The sequence below is a fragment of the Culex pipiens genome, chromosome 2 (assembly GCF_016801865.2).
Source record: "Culex pipiens pallens isolate TS chromosome 2, TS_CPP_V2, whole genome shotgun sequence".
Lineage (NCBI taxonomy): Eukaryota > Metazoa > Arthropoda > Insecta > Diptera > Culicidae > Culex > Culex pipiens.
The window spans coordinates 218,207,465-218,228,284 of record NC_068938.1 but is presented as its reverse complement, the minus strand read 5'-3'; the positions used below and the strand labels follow the sequence as shown (position 1 = coordinate 218,228,284).

At 34.7% G+C, this 20,820-nt stretch overlaps 2 protein-coding genes across 5 annotated transcripts in view; one reads left to right on the top strand and one right to left on the bottom strand.

Moving 5' to 3' along the window:
- The window catches only part of LOC120432544 (uncharacterized), a 658,780-nt gene that overhangs the window by 323,865 nt on the left and 314,095 nt on the right, over positions 1-20,820 (bottom strand). The window lies entirely within an intron of this gene.
- Positions 1-20,820, top strand: part of LOC120432537 (fasciclin-3) — a 158,312-nt gene that overhangs the window by 132,970 nt on the left and 4,522 nt on the right. The window contains exons 8-10 of one of the 4 annotated variants that reach the window (XM_052708500.1): positions 8,647-8,692; positions 19,953-20,053; positions 20,090-20,163. In XM_052708500.1, coding sequence (XP_052564460.1) covers positions 8,647-8,692; positions 19,953-20,053; positions 20,090-20,163 — 221 coding nt within the window. Of the gene's footprint in view, positions 1-879; positions 4,051-8,646; positions 8,693-9,041; positions 9,875-19,952; positions 20,164-20,820 lie in introns of those variants that run through there. The other 3 variants (XM_039597761.2, XM_039597762.2, XM_039597763.2) reach the window with 3 other exon arrangements.

Here is a 20,820-nt window from a genome sequence, read left to right as displayed (position 1 = left end):
TTTAAAAAACTTGGCTCTTTTTTATGAAATTTGAATTGCTTGGTTCATGAAATCGGGAACCCCGAAAAAAGTGTTTAATTTAAATGGTACGTTTTTCCAAAATTTTATCAAATTTCGAATATGCTTATTTGATTGAGAGATTGATATTGTCCAAAAATTCCTAGGTTTTTTATATTTGAAGATTATTTTGAAACTTAAGAGGTAATAAAAGAACAAACTTGTTTTGGAATGATTTAAAAACAATGGGAACGCATGGTTGTTGTAGTTTTCATCTTACCAATGAGAAAATTATATTCATCTTTTTTAATTTACCTGGTGTAAAGCAGCAACATCTAGTTTCGAGTAGGAATCTTGCAATAGAGATCGCTGAGGCAATGCTGTAGAGCGAACAATTTAATTTGAAAAACCGCAAAATCGTTAAGTGAATGTAGTAATGTCATTCAAAAATCGATTATGAAAATGGTAGGAAAATTGCCAGGCAATAAAAACACAAGAACTGAAAACAAGTTAAGTTTGTCCTCGAATAGTTGTGTTCTGCTCAATTTAAAGTTTTTTTTAAATAATAAAAAAAAACACATACACGCACACCCCGCACAACACTCAAGCAAGGTTTTTCATCCTCGTACATTAATGTCACACACCCACACACACTAACTCACTAAACTAAAATAAATTAATAAACGTCTAAAACGTGTTTCAATGTTTTGTAACTTAAAAAAAACTCTCGATTACCGTTGCCTCCTTCCCACCACCAACCACCAAAAAAAACCTCACCACCACCACCAAACTCAACTCAACACTCAAACTCAATCTCAAAACTCGCTCTCCAACTCGCTCTTTTTTGCTCTTTTCCGTTTCTCCGGTCTCTCTCCTCCGCAGGTGCGTCCCTAAACACCGACATCGGGCCCGACTCGGAGGCGCAAATCGCCCCGCACTCGCACGAGGACCTCCACGACGAGAAGCTGCAGCAGCAAAATCCGGCCGTCCACTACGGCGAGGGGGATGAGAAGAGCGCGGCGACGACGGATTCGGCCAAGCCGGCGGCGGAAAAGGACGCCAAGGAGAAGAACGGTGGAACGAAGCAGGAGAACGGCAAGAAGCACGAAAATGGAAAGGCCGACAAGACGAACACGCCGGTGTAAGAGGGGGGATTGTTAGTGAAGGGAAAAGTGAGGTTAGGATTTGGGGGTTTTCGGATTGATTGATGAAACAAATGGAAAAACATTGTATTAATTTTAAAATCATGACAATTGTCGAAAATTGTAACCAAACCGTCCAACAGCACTTTAAAATGCTGTGTTTTTCAAGACTCTCTTAACACAAACTGTTATTTTTGAATAAATCATCTTTTGTTTTGATAAATGTGATGAAATTAAAAGCCATAAATTAAATCACTGTATCATTATCACTTAAAGAGTCATCTTTAAAGCAAAACCATTTTTTGTTTCATCAATCTCTCAGAAATAAAGTGTCCACCAAAACCGCAAAACGCAAGAATAATTAGTCCTCAACCCTTAAAAAACTAGAAACGAATCCATCATCAGACAACCATAAACGACAGAGGACAAAGCAGTGCACAGCTGGAAAATAAAAACCAGAGTTGTTGTCTTTCTAACTTATAAATCACTCAAGTAACTTCTTTTACACATAATTACGAATTCGTTTAGACTGAAATATTTTATGCTTTTTCATAATTTCGTAGCCGGCCTGTTTGGTGTCCAAAACGTTTGTAAATTTGTTGATTATTGAAAATGTACAGATTCAATGGCACAATATTTTCAACATATTTTAAATATCCCTGAAACTATCAAGAAATTTTGACAAATTTCAAAATTTATTTAAAAAGTTTTTGATTTGGAACTTGATCGTATTAGTTTTAAATATCGAAAATTAGTTTTTTTTTTCAAACTTTATTGTATTATTTGATTTTTTTTTATGTCTCTTTGTATTGAAACAAATGATGACAACTGCTTTCACCCACAATTAAAAATAACTTATGACAGAAAGATTTCGTATTTTTTTCGTTATTTCGTAGCCGGACTGTGAATGCACACAACTTCTGTAAATTTGTTCATTATTGAAAATGTAATAAGTTAATGACACAATTTGATATTATTTTTTTAAATAATACATATTTCTGAAAATATCGAGAAATTTTGACATATTCCAAAATTATTGAAAAAAGCTGATGATTTGAAGCTGAATTTTATTTATTTTCTATTACAAAATTAGCTTTTTTAATTTTAATCTCTTCTTTTTAAATTTTTTAAATTCTAATCTCTTCACATTTCCATAAATTTTATTTCTTCAGTTTTTTTTCTGAAGTTATAATTTTTTTTAACTTTTATTATTTAAAAAAAATATTCAGCTTAACTGGCAACCCTGCTTATAGATATGAGTACTTGAGTATAATTTTCTTTACATTCTCATGTCGGATGTCGTAAATTTTGATAAACGCAGTCTTGTCTTACTGTTCAAAGTTCGAAAGGTGTTGGATCGACTATTTAACGGCACAAATGTTTTGAAGATCTGGCAACACTGCAAATCAAAGCTTGAATTTGGAAATGTCTTTCTGAATTTATCTCTGAATTGGCGTTTCAAGAACTTTCTAATAAAAAAAATATTTGAAGAGAAGTTGAAGATCTAGCAACACTGTCATGCAATTCCGATTTAATTATTTTTAATATACGGCAACACTGTCTTAAAACACTGATACTGAAGTGGAGTTAATTTTTTTTTAAACTGCGTCATTTATATTCTTTCAACTGATTCTAAATTTTTGAAAATCTGACAGCACTGCCATAAATTATAAAAATTTGAGTAATATTTTTTAGACTTCTCTGGCCGGATGTTGCAGCCTTAAAAAACAAATTTGACTGTATTTCTGTACATCATTTGAACTCTTAAGATCTGGCAACACTTTGATATGTTTAGATATTGTAAATTTGACGAATCTGGCATTTATTTATTACATTTTTTTAGACGGCTTTGAAAAAACTGTCACATTGGAAGCACTGCCAATTTCAAAATATGTTTGGATTATCATCGAAGAAAATTAGAAAAAATAACATTCCAAAAAAGTAATATAAGTAACAATCAAAGTTGTAAAAAATTCAAAACAATTGAAAGTTTTGATTCTGTACACATTGTTTGAAATTGTTATGAAAACATAAAATCAACAGAAATCAAAATTTTAATAATTACAGTGCATGAAAAAACTTTAGTTTTCATTGTCCAACTGTGCTCAAACGACTTCACCCTCATAAAAAAACGCACAATAATTAATAAACACGTGCTAAACCAACAGTGACAAAGACAAAGCAGAGTGCAAACCCACAAAGATCTTCAAACATTCCATGACTATAGCAACGGACCTCTTTCTCTGACACGAAAGCTTTGACGAGCGGCCATTTTTCACTCTGACTATCAAAACGAAATTAAGACAAAAGTGGCGCAAGACAAACTGGCACCCGTTTTACTCGAAAAAAAAATCTCTGGACAAAATCATAAACCGTTTCGGGTTTGACTTTTTTTTTAAAGAGAAAACGGCACAAAAAAAGCGAAAAAGCAACTGACGGATGAAAAATGTACTTAATTGTAGGGAAAATGAAGCATTTGTTTTAATTTTATGGCGTCGGCGGGACAGAATCTCGCTCCCCCTCCCGTTGGGGAATGCGCTTTGTCTCGTCCGTGACGAGACAGTGAAGAAAAAAGAAAGAAGAAGGAAAAATAAGTATGATTGTTATTAAATTATATCCTAGCAAAACGAATGGAACGAGATCTGCAAGAAGAGTTGAAAAAAGTTCGTATTTAAAACATTTTCCTTAAAAAAACAAAAAGAATCGTCTTTTTTAGAAGAGTAGTTAATTGAAAACAAAAAAGGCGACCCTAGTTTGTAAGAGAAGCGAGCGAGAAGGTGTTTAAAATTTAACAAATCATCTGCACAAAGTGTCCATATTCAGGAGAAAGCGCTAGCCGAAAAGTAGCAATCACGACTTAGAACTAATAACTTGTAGTATTTAGCTTGTAGTCAGAGGTAGAGATGTGAAAGCAAGAGAGAGAGAAAAAAAACAAACTCCATTCCTCCCCAACTTCCACACTTAATCCTTAACTGTTTAGTTGTGTAAGAAAGCGAAATCACGATTTTTTTATACTATTTTATTGACTGGTTTTAAGACAAACTGCTTCAAACAAACAACGAGCACGACATTTTTTATAAAAGAAAACTTTTCTCACGCATCGCTCAAAGAACACAAATCTCACAAAATGCTTATCCTACTTTTTTTAAACAACCCTTTTTATGTGATCAAAGTGTTTGTTGTTAGAGTAAGATCTGAAATCACCACCTTAAAATCTCATTTCACACACGACTGCAGCAGATCAAATTTACACACACACACACACATTCCTGTCACCTCTTTTTCCAGCAGCTCATACTTTTTTTTACATAAATCTCTCTTGATGTGTAGGCTATTCTACTTTTAAATATATCGATGAAATGTGTACATAAACGAAGATCTTAAATAAAAGTTTAGTGAATAAACGTATTTCGAATGCAAACAGTGTTGGACTTATTTTTTCATCATTCTTCGAAGTAGTTAGATTGGTGGAGACGCATGGTGTGCGATCAGTTTTATTTCTTTTAACATTTTTCATCGTCTTTGAGTTTCATTTGCTTCGATCGTACATATTATTTCAAGGTTTATTTCTAGGGTTAGTGAAATTTCACGATTTCGCGGACAGCGTGAAATCCGCAAAATTTGTTTTTTTTTTCCACGAAATCCCGAAATTTTTCTCAAAATAATTTATCAAACTCAAACAGGAATCAAAATAATCTTATGAACTAATGTAGAATTAAGCGATTGAATACCCTGGTTTAATTACCATTACAGGGTTTGTGATTTTTGACGATTTCGTGGACGGCGTGAAATTCGTGAAATTTATCAATTTTCTCAAATCATGTTTTTAAATAACAACTTAATAAATATTACATCCAAAAAGACAATTTGATAAAATTTTATTAGTTTTCAATTAAAAAGCTTGAATATATATTTGTGTCAAGTTGATATGAACCATTTGAAGAAATGTTCAGAATTTTAAATTTTATTAGAATTCAACTAAATTTAGTAATATTTTCATTCGCTGTATTAAAAATTTCTCTGCTATTTCATTTGAAAGGTATAGTTTTGAAAGAAATCAAAAGAAATTAATTCAACATAAAATGAAGAGTATTGTTTATCTTAAGAATCACATTTAAAAGAATATATTTTTTTTGGGCCTGTTTAATTTTAACTCTATATGTTTATTTGGGTGGATGGTTCCCGTGAAAGTTTAAAAATACTACCTTTTTTCATTTCTCATTTAGAATAAAAATTTTGATTTTGTTAAAAATTATATAATTTTTTCAAATTGATTTTGAATTTAGTTTTTGAAAAGTGAGCTTAAACCCTTAAAAAATATGTTTGTTGGGCTAAATGTCGCAGAAAATTCAATTTATTTTACTCATTCTGACTGGACAAGATTGTTAAATCTTGCCTTGATATGAAATTCAATAAAATGTAAAATTATATAACAGAAAACATTTTAGCTTTATAAGTCGAATATGATAAGAGCAGTTCAGTTAATGAGAATACGCATGCTCTACATTTTGTTTCAAAATATATAAATATAGAGCCCATCCATAAACCAGGAGGATTTTTTTGTGTTGCATTCAAATTTAGTGGAGATTTTTTTAGTTTATTGAAGAATAATAGATAGTGAAGCATACAACGTAGTTTCTGTGATTTAAACAAAGGATTTTCAGAATTATTTTAACATTTTTAAAGTTCCGCGAAATTTGCGTGAAATTTGGTGTTTTGAAATTGAGGTCCCAGTGAAATTTGCAATTTTCGAGCGTGAAAAATCACTAAGCCTATTTATTTCTTTTGTTATTCTGTATTGTAAAAAATAAGTAATTTTCAGTGTTTTATTCAGTGGATAAATCGGACCGCACATTAGACTCAGAATTTTTGTCAGTCAGCTTTCATCATCAACTCGATCGTTGAATGCCTGCCTTGATCGTCATTACGAAGAGACCGTCAGCGAACGCATACGAAGTTTAAGCTAACGCAAGCCGAGCTCAATATCAAGCAGCCACGCGACGCGATGGCACTTGCTAATTCATTTTTCTCTCTTTCTAGCTTGTGCGGTCCTGCGTGGTGAAAGCAATCATTTGAACGCTGTCATGCACAAAAAAAAATGATGGTTACTGTTAATTTCAAAATTCATTTACAATATTGCTTTTGTATCACCGGCAGTCAATTATAATTTTTTGCTTACATTTTTATACGCATTTGAAGTACATAGTATTCTATTGGAAAGAAATGCAGTGGTCTTTGATATGCGATTTTTTAACACTGGGGAATACTTCATGAAATCAGCCGATCTCGACATTTTTTTCATTTGGATCAAACTTTGTGGGCACCGTCCTTATGACCAAAGAAGCCATTTTGTGTCATTGCTTCACCCATAGATTCCATTCAAAATAATGTTTTCGAAAAGATCGGAATATTTTACGAATGTTTGATTGATTAACATTGAAAATCGCACCATTAGTTGCTGATCTCCAATGTCTCTTAGACATGTTTATATCAAATTTTATGAACCTTTAAAAAATATGTTTTTAGCAATGGTCACTCATGGTCACTTTTTTTTTCAATCAACAATCATAACTCGGCGGAAATTTTTTCGACCATCCTTCTCTATGGCTCAAAAGTCCCTTCAAACATATAGAAAAAATACAAAATTTGGAAATTGAGTTTTTGTAAAAAAAAATAATTAATTCCTTGAAAAGCTACAGATTTTCGAATATTTACGTACCATTTTGAATGGACAAAATGGCTTTTTTGGTCATAGGGAAGGCCCCCACAAAGTTTGAGCCAAATTCATTGATCTTTAATTTTTTTTTATTCTTATTATGTCAAAAGATTATTAAATAAAATTGTCATGTATTTAAAAAAAATATGTCATTGAAATCAAAATAAATTGTTGAAAATTAACAGCTTGGAATTTTGGAACTGCGATATGTCTAAAAAGGAATAACAAGTTCATAGCACTTGGTTTATTTATATCGTGATATTTTGCTTTGGGTTCGTTCTAAATCTTAGCCAATCAACATTGTTTTGGTAAAATCTCAATTTGAAAACAATTTCGAAGAATTAGTGTTCTTTTTGAGGGCATTGTTGAACATTCTTGTGAAATTTGATGTAAATTATTTCGAATGCAATGTGTAACGCTTATTTATGCGTTTTGAATCAAATAAAGACTCTAAATCTCTTTACAAATTTTGAATTTTGGAACCACATATCGGTACAAAACATAAAAGTTTGTGAAAAAAATATTTCCATAAAATAATTCATATTTTGCTATTGTTTTGAGAGTAACACAACTTCAATGCTTTATAAAACATTTTGTGATTCTTTTGCTTAAAATACGTTTTTTTTATCATTTCTGGTATTTTTTCATGCGTATTCATCAAATGAAAATTTAAATGGACTTGAAATTACTTACATTATAGCATTATAACTTATTTTTTGAGGACATCGATGGAACACGGAATTGGTACACAGCAAAAAAAAGAACTTTTGAAGGTTGAAAATTTGGTTCTTTAAATTTTACCTCTTTTAAAAGAAATTTTTGCGAAATAATGTGTAAAATTGTTGAATTCAACAAAAAAAAAAAATCAAAATTTTTTCGGTTCCTGAAGTTAAATTGATCATATTTTTGTTTACTTTGTAGGTAAAAATTGCGTTTTCATTAGAATTGAACAGTTTTGCTCCAGGATGTTAAATTTGCAGTTCTGAGATTTTGAGATCCTTTCAACTAGGGTCAATTCATAAGCTTTTGCAGAGAACGTACAGACATCTGAGTTTAGATTTAGCTAGCTGAATGCTCTTTTGGGGAAAATAAATTTAAAAAAAAAACCATGGACAAAATTCTTTCAAAGTTATGATAAACCTTGATGGTTTTTTTTGGCAAAAATTGACCTCAATTATTTTCTTAAACATTTCGTTCGACAGCAACATCGGTCGACTTAAACTGTAGCGAATTTCCTATTATGGTTTTTTGATGGTTCAGTTGAAACTTGTTCAATTTCATATTTCTACATGAGAATTAATCAACTTTCAATATTGGATATCTTCTGCCTTCGATCCGTTAAAATGTTGTACTTCTACGCATAATTGTCCCACTGAGTATTTTCTTTCGTGAAATCATCAGTTTTGCGAAATATTGTGTGAATTTTGCAGAACTTGATTTGATCAAATAAATTTTTTGCGATCAAGTACATGTAGTACAAGAGAGCACACGGGCATCGATATGGTGGTACAAAAATGCTATGTTAAGTATCTAAAAATATATTTTTAGATTGATCTGGTATCTTCGGCAAAGTTAAAAGTATAGGTAAGGTGTATTCAGTAAAAAAAAAAACATGTTCACGTGGTTTATGGATAGCCCCTTAGTGATTTAAATATAACCGAATAACTCTTAATTTTGAATTATCGCTAGGTGAAAAAAACATTTATTCTTCTTTTGCTCAACGAGGTCGATTGATTGGTGTTTTTAAAATCTGTTAAAATTGTTGTTTGTATGTTTTTTTTTCTTTTACAGGCAAATCAACTTCCACGTCGACAAGCAATGCCAGAATAGGAGAAACGTGAGTATTTTTTACTTTTTTTAAAATAAAAAATAACCCCAAACAAACTTTGAAAGGTCCAGGGATAAACGCTTAGTATTGTTTATAGAACTCACTCAATATCATATAAATTTGTACAAATTGTCGTAGATGTAGTCCTTAAAAAGATCCCTTGTCCTCCGTCTTAGTTTTCGTTAGTCTGCACGTTCAACATGATTTTGGTTGGTAATAATTTGAGTTCTTTCTTCACTTCTTTTCTCCCCTCCGTTTTATTACGTTCCGGCCCACATGTACAAAATCATCCAAAATTATTCCAAAAACCAAACCAAAACAAAAAATCCTTCCACAACTTTACTAACCAATCGTGCAGCGATACCGTTGACGATCGTGGTGCTGGGGAACAATTACTACACACAAACAACAATGCGACCACCGCCGCCGGCGCGACGACCCTGTCCGAGGCCGAATCGTCCCCGGAACGGACTCCCGTCGATCGGGTGTACCAGGAGACCACGGTTCCAATCTTGCGTCCGCGAAACCTCCGCAATCCGGATCTGCTCCAGCAGGTGGCGGTTGATGGGCCACGGGACAGCATCACCACGTGCAGCATTTACTCGGGCGATTCCGTGCTGTACGGAGATCCGAACCAGGTCGGGTTGCCCCCGGTGGCGGCTAAACGGAACCACTGGATGCCGGTGCAGCAGCGGGAACTGCTCGAGAAGCAGGCTAATCTGTTGATGACCGGGGCCAATGTGCGGCGGAAACGGGAAACGGAGATATTTTAAGGGTTTTTTGAGTTTTATGAGTGATGGTTTTAACGGGGAAGAGTAGCATTTTAGCAATTGGAAATTGTACGTAAATTCATCAGGCATTAGAATAGATTTCATCACAGTTTGGATTTGAAAAAGTATACTTCACATAGTTTTAGCGACAGTTGCATTTAATGCTTTTATAGTGAGTAGCGTTTTACCCTTATTTATTGTAGGTTAGGATTACCAGTGCAATTGCAGCCGAAGTCACCAAGTGAAAGCAATAGAGAACAGAGATTTCTTGCCACTTTTTAACTGTATTGACGCCAAGAAACCGATTGGATTTTGCCATGTAAAACCTCTCACAAATCTTCCTCATTCTATAATAGCATTTACTGAAAGCAATGTGTATCATAAATTTATTGATAAAATGACAATAAATTGAAAGTTAGTGCAATGTCAGTCATTCTTTTAGTTACCCTAGATCATTGCTGTTCCAAATCAGGTGAACATTTGAAGAAGATAAATCTGCAAAATAATAATGATATGTTCTAGAAAACTTCGTTTTACAAAAGTGAACCACTAATTGGATTAAATCCCTCTCGTGGTCCTCAATTATCAGATAATTATTGTTAGAGTAAACTAGATTCCATGGAATCAAATTTTGCAATAATTCCAGCGTAAAACAAGCTGCAAAACATCTCCTTTATGAGCTGATGTTCCGTTTTACGAGCCCAACTGATATAGATTAAACTGCAACCCTAACATCCTCCCAACATCCGTAAGTGGGTGTGTGACACTCACACGCTCGGAAAGCTTCTTCAATAGCGTGGTTCACGTTTCTATGAAAAAGACAAAAGTTGTTATTTTGTCTTGCATCAACCGGAATTTCGTTCTTTTATGTCCCCAGAAGCACTCCTGAAAATTTGAGTCCATTTGGTAAGGTCTAGGAGCTCCAGTTTTAATTTGAAATTTATATGGGATTTTGATTTATTTTCCATGGGAAACTATCTTTTTTTACATTGTATTAGGATTTTTTTTTATAAATCGATGAAATGACTTGATTCTTATAGTAGGAGATAGGTTTTGAACTGGGGAACAACTTTGTAGAACATACCAACATGCTAGGAAGTGACCCTTTAAAGATACAGATACTTTTAGATGGTGGCTGGCCCCTTCAAAAGCCATCATCTAAAAGTATCTGTATCTTTAAAGGGTCACTTCCTAGCATGTTGGTATGTTCTACAAAGTTGTTCCCCAGTTCAAAACCTATCTCCTACTATAAGAATCAAGTCATTTCATCGATTTATAAAAAAAAAAATCCTAATACAATGTAAAAAAAGATAGTTTCCCATGGAAAATAAATCAAAATCCTATATAAATTTCAAATTAAAACTGGAGCTCCTAGACCTTACCAAATCGACTCAAATTTTCAGGAGTGCTTCTGGGAACATAAAAGAACGAAATTCCGGTTGATGCAAGACAAATTAACAACTTTTGTCTTTTTCATAGAAACGTGAACCACGCTATTCTTCAAGTGTCATTCCAGGGAAGATGCTGAAGAAGCTGTGTAGCATTCACATTTAATGGAATCTTCGTTCATTAAATCCCTTTATTTCATCGTGTCGTTAAAACGGTCGTCGGTTGTCCCCGGGTCTGGGTCCAGGGGGGTGGCCATTCATCCTTCCTACCGAGTGAGTGAGTGCAATAACGATTCTAGTTTCTTTGTTTATGACTCTTGGCCGGGCCGTCGCGTGGTGTTTGCGAGAGACAGGAGAGGCAGCTGAGATGGCGAACCTGGAGGATGACATATAGTCCCGGTCTCCGTTCCGGTTGCCGGTTCAGCCGGAAGGAAATTGGTTCTTTCGTGTGTTTGAGAAGCAAGAATTTGCTGAGCTTTGGTTGGAGGAACCGTTGATTAATGTTGATTTGGTTGCTTTGGAAATCATTTAAATCGTTTGAAAACAATGATTTTGTTTTATATTCTAGCAAGATTAAGTACTACAAAATAGAAAAAAAAAAACTATTTAGGAACCCAAATCCAAGGGTTTCCAGCAAGGCATTTCAAGGCATTATTGTTGGCAAGTTGGAGGTATTGTTGAGCACTTCAGAAAAAAATTGATACAAGGAAATTATTTTTTTCCCGATTTTTTTTAATTAATTTTAATTTAACAAAATCAATTTCCCAAAATCCGTTTTTTTCTATGTTTGAGTTTTTTTTATATGTTTTTGGGTACAGAAATCCTTTTGAGCCATAGGGATGTATGGTCAATAATATTGCCACCGAGTTATGAATTTTTGAAAAAAAAAATTGATTTCTGTCAAAAAAATCTAAATTTTATACATACATTTTTTTGACTTCATTAAATTTTCAATCGAAAAGCACTTAAATTTTTTTTTGGTAAATTCATAGTTGTCATAACCACCGAAAGTTTGATTTCAGCGAAATATTTCCAGTTTTTCGAAACGGATCATGAGTTACCATTCCTGAAAATATTGCTTTTTGAAAAGTTCAGAAATTTGTCTAAAAGGCATTGAAGATTGGACCTTCGGTTGCCGAGATACAGCGGCTTAAAGAAAAAGAATGTTCCGATTTCATATGTTAAAAAAGGAAACATTCGTGAAATTTTCCGATCTTTTCGGAAACAATGTTTTCCATTTTTGTTAATTATATCATCATATTAAAAGGTTGAATATTGAATGAGCATGAGCATGAGCATGAGAGCATGAAAGACCACCCATGGTTGCCCCTCCGTTGCTGAACAGAACCGTAATATCCTTTCAGCACTACTGATCATAGGCTTCGACGATCTAGTGGTGTTTCCCTTATCAACAGCATGTATGAATGCGCCGAAAAGATAAAACACCATGATTGCCAAAACTTGATCAGTTGCGAATAGGTAACAGTCATTGGCCACCAACGGCGCCCGCCATGTCAGTTTGTAGATCTCGATTTTAAGGGACGGGAATGTTAGTTAGCGCAGGTTGCTACTAGGGCAGCTGATTTACTCTGTGCTTACACCCCACGAGCGCCAGAAACCTGAAAATTTGTTAGTAGGAATGGGTGTTTGGTCAGGATTCATCATAGAAGATGATGATGCGACCCAAAATCATAGTGTTTGTTGAAAGGTATTATATTTTATTCTCAAGGCAAACAATCGGATGCTGCGGATGAGTTCCCGTTTAACTGTTGTTAAATTTTTAATGCAATCTTAGACAGCCGGCTGTGGAAAGATAAAACCAAATAATATTTATTTATGAAATGAGGTGTAAAACGCAATGATGCAATGATAGCGTAGTCTGATTTTTAATTATATACCCATTTAATTCATAAATAGACGCTACGAACTCAACCATCAAATGCCTTCCGATCTTCTTTCTGTTAGCTAGATGAGGTATTGATTTTCGTTGCCTCTCGAGCTACGATGCTATGGAGAGGGCTTAACACACAAAGAACCGACGTCGAGCCCTCCGAGCTACGGAGCTATGGGAAGGTCTTTTCAACTCAAAAAAAAAGACTCGCGCACCACACAACGTTCTTGATGAATCAAAATATTATTTTACGCGATAAAACTAACGAACTCAACCGTCATATTGCCATCCAACCAGCGAGGATGAAGAAAGGGCTTTAAGCACACAATAACTCACCGATTAATACAAATAAATTCCAAGATCGATCTTGTTTTATAGCAACAGCGCAACTCACTCCTGATTTTCACGATCGCGAATACAGCACAAAAAGAACACCACAAAAATCCATCTCACAATCCTGATTTGTTTTTTTTTTTTTCATTTTGCACACAAACCCAACCATCCGCTTGCACTGACGGAACATTATTCCCACACAAAAGAGACGTAAATTATCGCGAAAAACAGGACTGCGCGTCCCTAGAAGCACTGCACTTATCATATTAAAAGGGCGCAATATTGAATGTATAAAAACCCATTTTTCAGTTTTGTCTGTAGAGTTAGCAAATGGCAAACTATTTTCTAGTTGGAAATTTAGTGCTCTACAACTTTGTTCAGCATGCCAAAGCCGTTAAACTCGATCCTGAAAAGGTATTAGCAACTTAAAAAGTCATTTTTTTGTATGACAATTATATTTTTTTCACCAGCTTCAAGCTCGGGAATCGGTGGGCTAATCTTAACCAATTTCGCTCAAAATTGGCACAGAAACCCCAAAAACCCCGTTTTCGGCTTTTGGAACTGCGTGTCTTTTTTTCTGGGCACCCATCTAGACAGTCACTTTTTTCAAATAATTGTTAATAGACTCTAAGTTGATAAGAGAGGAATATTGAAAAACAGATAAATAACCTGACTTTTAAAATAGTTAATTATCAATTAAAACATTACAACATTCAATAAATTCGATAGATAGTTCCTGTGTCGATTGAGACATTTTCTTCATGACATCTTTTTATCACTCCAAGTTAAAGTCTCAAAATCCGTGTTTTAGATTTTCGATATTTTTTCATGTATTTTAGGGACCAAAAAAAGGCATTATTTAGGCTCAAGAGCAAAAAATGCCACTTAATTACAAATTTTTGAAGTGATATTAATTTTGAAAAAAAAAACAATTTTTAACAAGAATAATTTAGATGTTGGTTTAAGTATCGAATTTGCAATCGGAAAATATCTTATTTTTTTTAAAGTCTACCATATTCGCATTATGCCCAAGTAACATTTTAGGCTTTATCAAAGCTGTCACAACCGCTATAAAAAATATCAGCCAAAACCAACATTAAAACCACTTAGTCGTAACAAACTCTCCAGAACCTCGATAAACCCCACTTAAAACCCAAAACAACCTCCTCAAAGCCTTGATAGAACCTTTGTTATAACCTTTTTAGGGAAACTGACATTTTATACGTCTTCATGCGTCTTATGACAAACAGATTTTATTCTGGTAAAAAATAAGTCTTCGTCTTGCCAAATGAAATTATGGAGATGGTTGTCAAAAATGGTGATGATGGGATGATAGATATTGGAGGTTATTAAACTAATTTCAAAACTTATTTCCCGAAATTGGTGGCTCAAATTCAGCTGCGGTTAAAATTTTATTGATGATTGTAGGGGAGATAGAGCCAAAAAATTCTACACGCTTCATCAAAAATCATTATTTTGTAATCATAGTTTTTAATGTTAAAAAATATTGTATTGCAAATCTTTGCAAAAATTGTTTAAATTATTTTTGAACTTCTGTGGCTATGCTAACGATGTCAGAAATTCATCATAATTGTGTGTTTTCATCAAATTTATGACTTTTCATTATTTTTGCTGCCAATATGGCGGTCAATCATATTCAATCAGAGCACGCGTTTAGCGCCATATTTATGCACTGCTATTTGGCCGCGATAAATGCTCTTTTAGGAGCTTATGGTTTTAAGTGAGCTTCTTACATGCCTAATGGCACTTGACAGCTGCAACAACCTTGGTTTTAACAAAGCATGCGGCATGGCATTGTCATCTGGCTTTCAAGTCTCTATTAAAACTTTCATAAAACCTCATTGAAAGCCAGTTGGCATTTATTTTCACACGGTTTTATGTCCGAGGTATAAAACCTTGTTAGAACCCATTTATTAGCTCTTGCTTGATGGTTGTGGTGAATGCCCAAATAAAACTATTAATCAATCAAGATGCTACAATAAAACCTTAATAAAACTTGGTGGTGGCTAGTTGGTTTAAAAATGTTACTTGGGTGGTCACTTTGAGAAATAATAAAAAATCTGTTTATGCGGATTTTGGAAATTCCACTTACATACCATTTTTGTATAAATAGCTACCAACATTATATGGAGACTTGTATGGGAAAACAAATGATGCAAAATGGTTTCATTGATCATAGGGCCGCAACCCGAAAAGTTTTAGTCTTAAAAAAAATACAAATGAAATACATTTGCTCATATCAGTAATTGCGTGATTTTAAATAGATTTTTAAAAGTTGATTTTCTAAATGTGCAATTGCATAAAATTTTGCTAAATAATTTATGTTTGATGACTCGTTCATAGCCAATAAAAGAAATACACAAATTTTTTGAGGACAAAAATCAATAAGTATAAAAATTTAAATAACGAGCCATGATTTCAACATATGAATGAAAAAAGTGTTTTAAAATGTATTATACACCTGTCCAGTTGATTTGCAATCCTAGGTTTTTCGATGATTTATTTTTGCGAAAATAAAGTTTTTACAGCATGCCAAATATGGTTATCTTCTATATATATAAAAAATTTGGACGGTTTTGTTCGAACGCGAATCAGTTCAATACGGAGCGTCGGATCGAGGTGCTCTTTGTTGCGGTGGGTTCGTATACGTCCAAGGAAGGTTCTTACGCCAAAAAGGTACAACTTTGGCCACTCTGGAACCGATTCCGGAAAATCTGCAGATTGTATGGGAAAAGTTGCGTAAAATCAAATTTTGATCACAGGAGGCTGAATAAGCAAACAAGCTTAAAACGTCAAGAAACCAGAAAGGGCAGAACGAAGTTTGTCGGGAAAGGCTTGTTTATAATATAGATAAAGAAAAACCAAGCCGGCAACCTCAGGATTGTGAGTCCATCTGTTGACTCAAAAATTAAAAAAATAAAAGGCAGTAGTGGTTTCTAAATTAAATAAACGATTGAATTTTTAATGCTTTTTCTGAGAAACGAAAATATTTATGAGATAAATGTATTTTCTTTGATATACTTTTTTCCGAATGTTTCTTGATGAGCTTGATGAAAGTTGTGAAGCTAGATATATTCCAAAATTACACTTATTAACGGTTCTGTTTTTCCCGACATGTCATCACTCTATACGTACAAACATATGTGCCTAGTTATATATCCCATTGATTCCACGTTTCCCAGCGTGTTATTTATATAACTCACACTCTCAGTTTCACTTCCGAGACGACACAAGAGACTTGGTAGGACTTTAATTAATTTAGTTTAGAATTTCCAGATAAATCCTCTCGTTAAACTCGATTTAATTACTGTTTGCCGTAGGTGGTGCGGAGTGTAATCAGCAGCAGCAGCAGAACCCATCAGACAGAGGGAGTATCACATTCACAATCCTTTAGGAAGCATCGGGACCATCCACAAACCACGTGGACACTTTTTTGGAAATCTCAACCCCCCCCCCCCCCCCCCTATCGTGGACAATTTCCATACAAATAAAATCTTTTTTGTATGGAGCGTGGACAAACGACAAACCCCCCCCCCCCCTAAGTTGTCCACGTGGTTTATGGATGGTCCCATCTTCCTTGTGAGAAAGTCGGCAAAACGGAAAGTGTTTCTCACCTTTTGAATGGGATGCACAAACAAAAGCGACACCGACAGACAGACAAACAAGACGAGATGAGGGATCATTAGTACAATTCATTGTTTAACAGGTGGGGCCGATCATATCGGAACTTGGCGTTGGCTCTTCAAGCAGAAGGTTGAGTACGAACCGAACAAGTTCATGAGACTTGCTCCTTAAGAGCTTTTTGGTTGAGTAACTTTTGAAAAGAACGCTTTTTCGAGATTCCTTCCAAAAATGACAAATTTATTCAAGAAAGGCACGTCCTGCCAAAAACCTTTTCTCAACGACGAAGAAAGCAACCAAATCCGCTTTTCGTAAATAAATAGACTTATGGAGCCACGGTGGCACGTGCTCAAACAGTCGAATGTGTGAGTGTGTGAGTGTATGGATTCCTGGGAAAGAAGGATTGAACCGTCGGAATGTCGTCGGAGTAATTCTTGGAAAGTGAAAGGGGCGCACCATTTGGCAAGATTAGGCTCCGTTGCCGCCAGGTGGTATTTTTCGCAAATGGAAATCATTCCGGCGAGGAGGGAAAGGAGACTTTTGATTGAGTAAAAGTTCGGCAGAAAGCTTGTGACATGTGGGTGACATGTGTGATTGACAGGGCTTTTGTTGAAGTTTTGGGGGATTATTTGAATGAAGAATTTTTCGAAAGGGACAGAAGGAACATTTTTCAGGCTGATGCAAATATTTTTCAGTTTTTGTCTAACCCCTCCATCCCTCCTTCAAAATCTTTCCGAAAAATCCGAGGGCAATTTTTTTTAATTCCTAATTGATGATTTTGTCTCAGAAATGTATTGGAATTGTTGATGATTCTTTCTTAAGGCATTCCTAAAAATAGTCTTATCAAATAATCTTGTTTGTAATTCAGTGTAAACATTTAGATTTGGTTAAGAAACGAAATAAACTGTAATTTTTTTTGAATTTGCATGAAGAATTTCTCGAATGGATTAATAAGTTGACACATTAGAAATTTATTTTTGAACATTTTTTAAGGCTGTTGCAAATATTTTTCAAAGTTTAAGGCAACCTTGTCTCAGAAATTGATTGGAATTGTTGATGATTCTTTCTAAAGACATTCCTTTAAATAATTTAATCAAATAAACAAAAAATTTCAGTGAATATTAAACGAAAGAAATAAAGTTAACGCTAATTTTATTTTATTATTTTAAATGTTAAATTTGGGTAATTCTCCGCCAACTCACACAGCAGTTGCCCCGAACCCTCTTCGATTTTCGTGAAACTTTGTCCTAAGGGGTAACTTTTGTCACTGATCACGAATCCGAGGTCCGTTTTTTGATATCTCGTGAAGGAGGGGCGGTACGACCCCTTCCATTTTTGAACATGCGAAAAAGAGGTGTTTTTCAATAATTTGTAGCCTGAAACGGTGATGAGCCAGAAATTTGGTGTCAAAGGGACTTTTATGTAAAATTAGACGCCCAATTAAATGGCGTACTCAGAATTCCGGAAAAATGTATTTTTCATTAAAAAAACACTAAAAAGGTTTTAAAAACTCTGCCATTTTCCGTTACTCGACTGTAAAAAAATTGGAACATGTCATTTTATGGGAAATTTTATGTATTTTCCGAACCTACATTGACCCAGGAGGGTAATTTTTTTATTTGGAACAATAATTTTCATTTTAAAATTTCGTGTTTTTTCTAACTTTGCATGGTTATTTTTTAGAGTGTAACAATGTTCTACAAAGTTGTAGAGCAGACAATTACAAAAATTTTGATATATAAACGTAAGGGGTTTTCTTAAAAACATCACGAGTTATCGCGATTTTACGAAAAAAAGTTTTGAAAAAGTTGGTCATCGTTGATCATGGCCGTTCATGGTCACCCGCGACAGACACGGACGACGAAACAAAAAAAAACGCAAAAAGTAACTTTTTCTAAACTTTTTTACGTAAAATCGCGATAACTCGTGATATTTTTCAGCAAACCCCTTATTTTTACATATCAAAAATTTTGTAATTGTCTGCTCTACAACTTTGTAGAACATTGTTACACTTTAAAAAATAACCATGCAAATTTAGAAAAAAACACGAAATTTTAAAATGAAAAATTTTGTTCTAAATGAAAAAATGACCCTTCTGGGTCAATGTAGATTCGAAAAGTACATTAAATTTCCCATAAAATTACATGTTCCAAAAAAAATTGCAGTCGAGTAACGGAAAATGGCAGAGTTTTTTAAACTTTTTTTAGTGTTTTTTTTTTTCGATGAAAAGTATGTTTTTTTCGGAATTCTGGGACGCCATCAAATCGGGCGTCCAATTTTACACAAAAGTCCCTTTGACACCAAATTTCTATTTTTTCACGGTTGCGAGCTACAAATCACTGAAAAGAGCAAAGTTTCACGCAAATCGAAGAGGGGTCGGGGCAACTGCTGTGTGAGTTGGCGGAGAATGACCCATTTATGTTATAAGTTTTCATAATGAATGATTTTCAACTTTCAATTATTGTTCAAATTCCTTCACGAATTGATGTACTTTGGTAATGGTTTTAAAAATTGTTTGCATTTTTCTTTTCAAGATATCTTCTTTAATTTTTTAAAGCGTTCAAAAATATATCAAAGCAAGACAATCAACTTCCCTCTGAAATAAGATCCCTCTAATCGTCTTCAAAGGCTTATCCTCCCCCTCCAAATTGATCCCCCATTCCCAAAGTACCTGCATGACAAAAACGATTTTTTCCTTCAGCCCGCGGGCCAATTGCCCGCCCTAATTGGTTCCAATCACATTTCAATTGGTGAAAGATTATCCTCACCGTGCGAGTCAATCAAAGCCTAACGACGACGATGACGACGATGATGGGACACAAACATGGACGTGTCAAGAAAATTGCCTCCTAGCAAGTAAAATGGTGGTGGTGGTGGCCCTCCTCCTTAATCTAACTCACATTTAGACTAAAACAACAGCAACAGCTCAGAGTGATTTGCCCCCCTCTCCGATTTGGGCAGAACACGACACACGACGATGACGATAATGACGCTGGTGGTTGATCCTTGTGTGTACAAAGTCTATCATCTGTGTACCGCAAAACATTGAGCTTTTTTTCCTTTCTTTCTTAGCTTGAAGAAGAGCTTTCTTTTCTTATCTTTGAGTGATTCTGGAGTAACATTTCAGGAGGGCGTATCTTTGAAAAAAATCTTCCTAGACATTTTAACAACTCTCCTTCTAATCTTATTCACTTTTCCCAATTCTTCCCATCTTGCCATCTTGATTCGATCCATCCACCATCCAGGAGTGACACGGAAAGCGCCGACCTGAAGCAGCCAATTACCAAGACCCAGCGGTTGAAGATCCTGTTCGGCAGGAAGCGGGCCGAGGCCACCGGAGAAATTGCCGATAATGAGCTTGCCGGTGCCCCCGAGGATTACGGCGTGGATCCGACCGTCGAGGGAAAGCGCCCTGCGACGTCAACGACGACGACGACGACGACGACTCCGACCAAGGTTTGATGTCTTTTCTTCTTCTTCTTCTTTTTATTCAGTGCGGGTTGTTGGCCAATTATCCCGTTTTCTTGGGAGTTTTTCTCCTTTTGAATCCCGTATTTTCCTTTTTTTCTCTTGTGATGGTTGTGGTGGTGACAGCGATAGAAAAGGAAAATCTTCGTTAGTCCGGGAGCTGTAACGAACGCGCACAGTGTGGAGTCTGAGAAAATCAGTGATTTCGAGCTGAGTGTGGTTTTTCTGGCTGATTATTTAGATCGAGTGCAGTGGGGTGGAAAATTGAGCGGATAAATCTGGCTGCAATCAATTCGAAGACTGTGACTGTTTAAAGGGGCATGATTTGGACCAACTGAAAGCTTTGATAAATGATAGAAATATTACAATGTTAGTGTCAGTTTTAAGTCAACTTGCTCGAAATCGGAAAATGTTGTCTTTCTACGAGAAAAAAAAAACGAGAAAAAGTCAGGGAAAAACTTGTGAATTAGACTGACAAACCGAAAAAAACATGCAAATAATAATATTTAATGAATTCTTGAAAACAAAATTGTTACAATTTAATTCGAAAATTTATCAAATTAGAGTTTATTTTTCTTCTATAAAATTATCTAAAACATTCGATATTTGGAATACACTGAGAATGTTGTTTAGGGAACATCCATA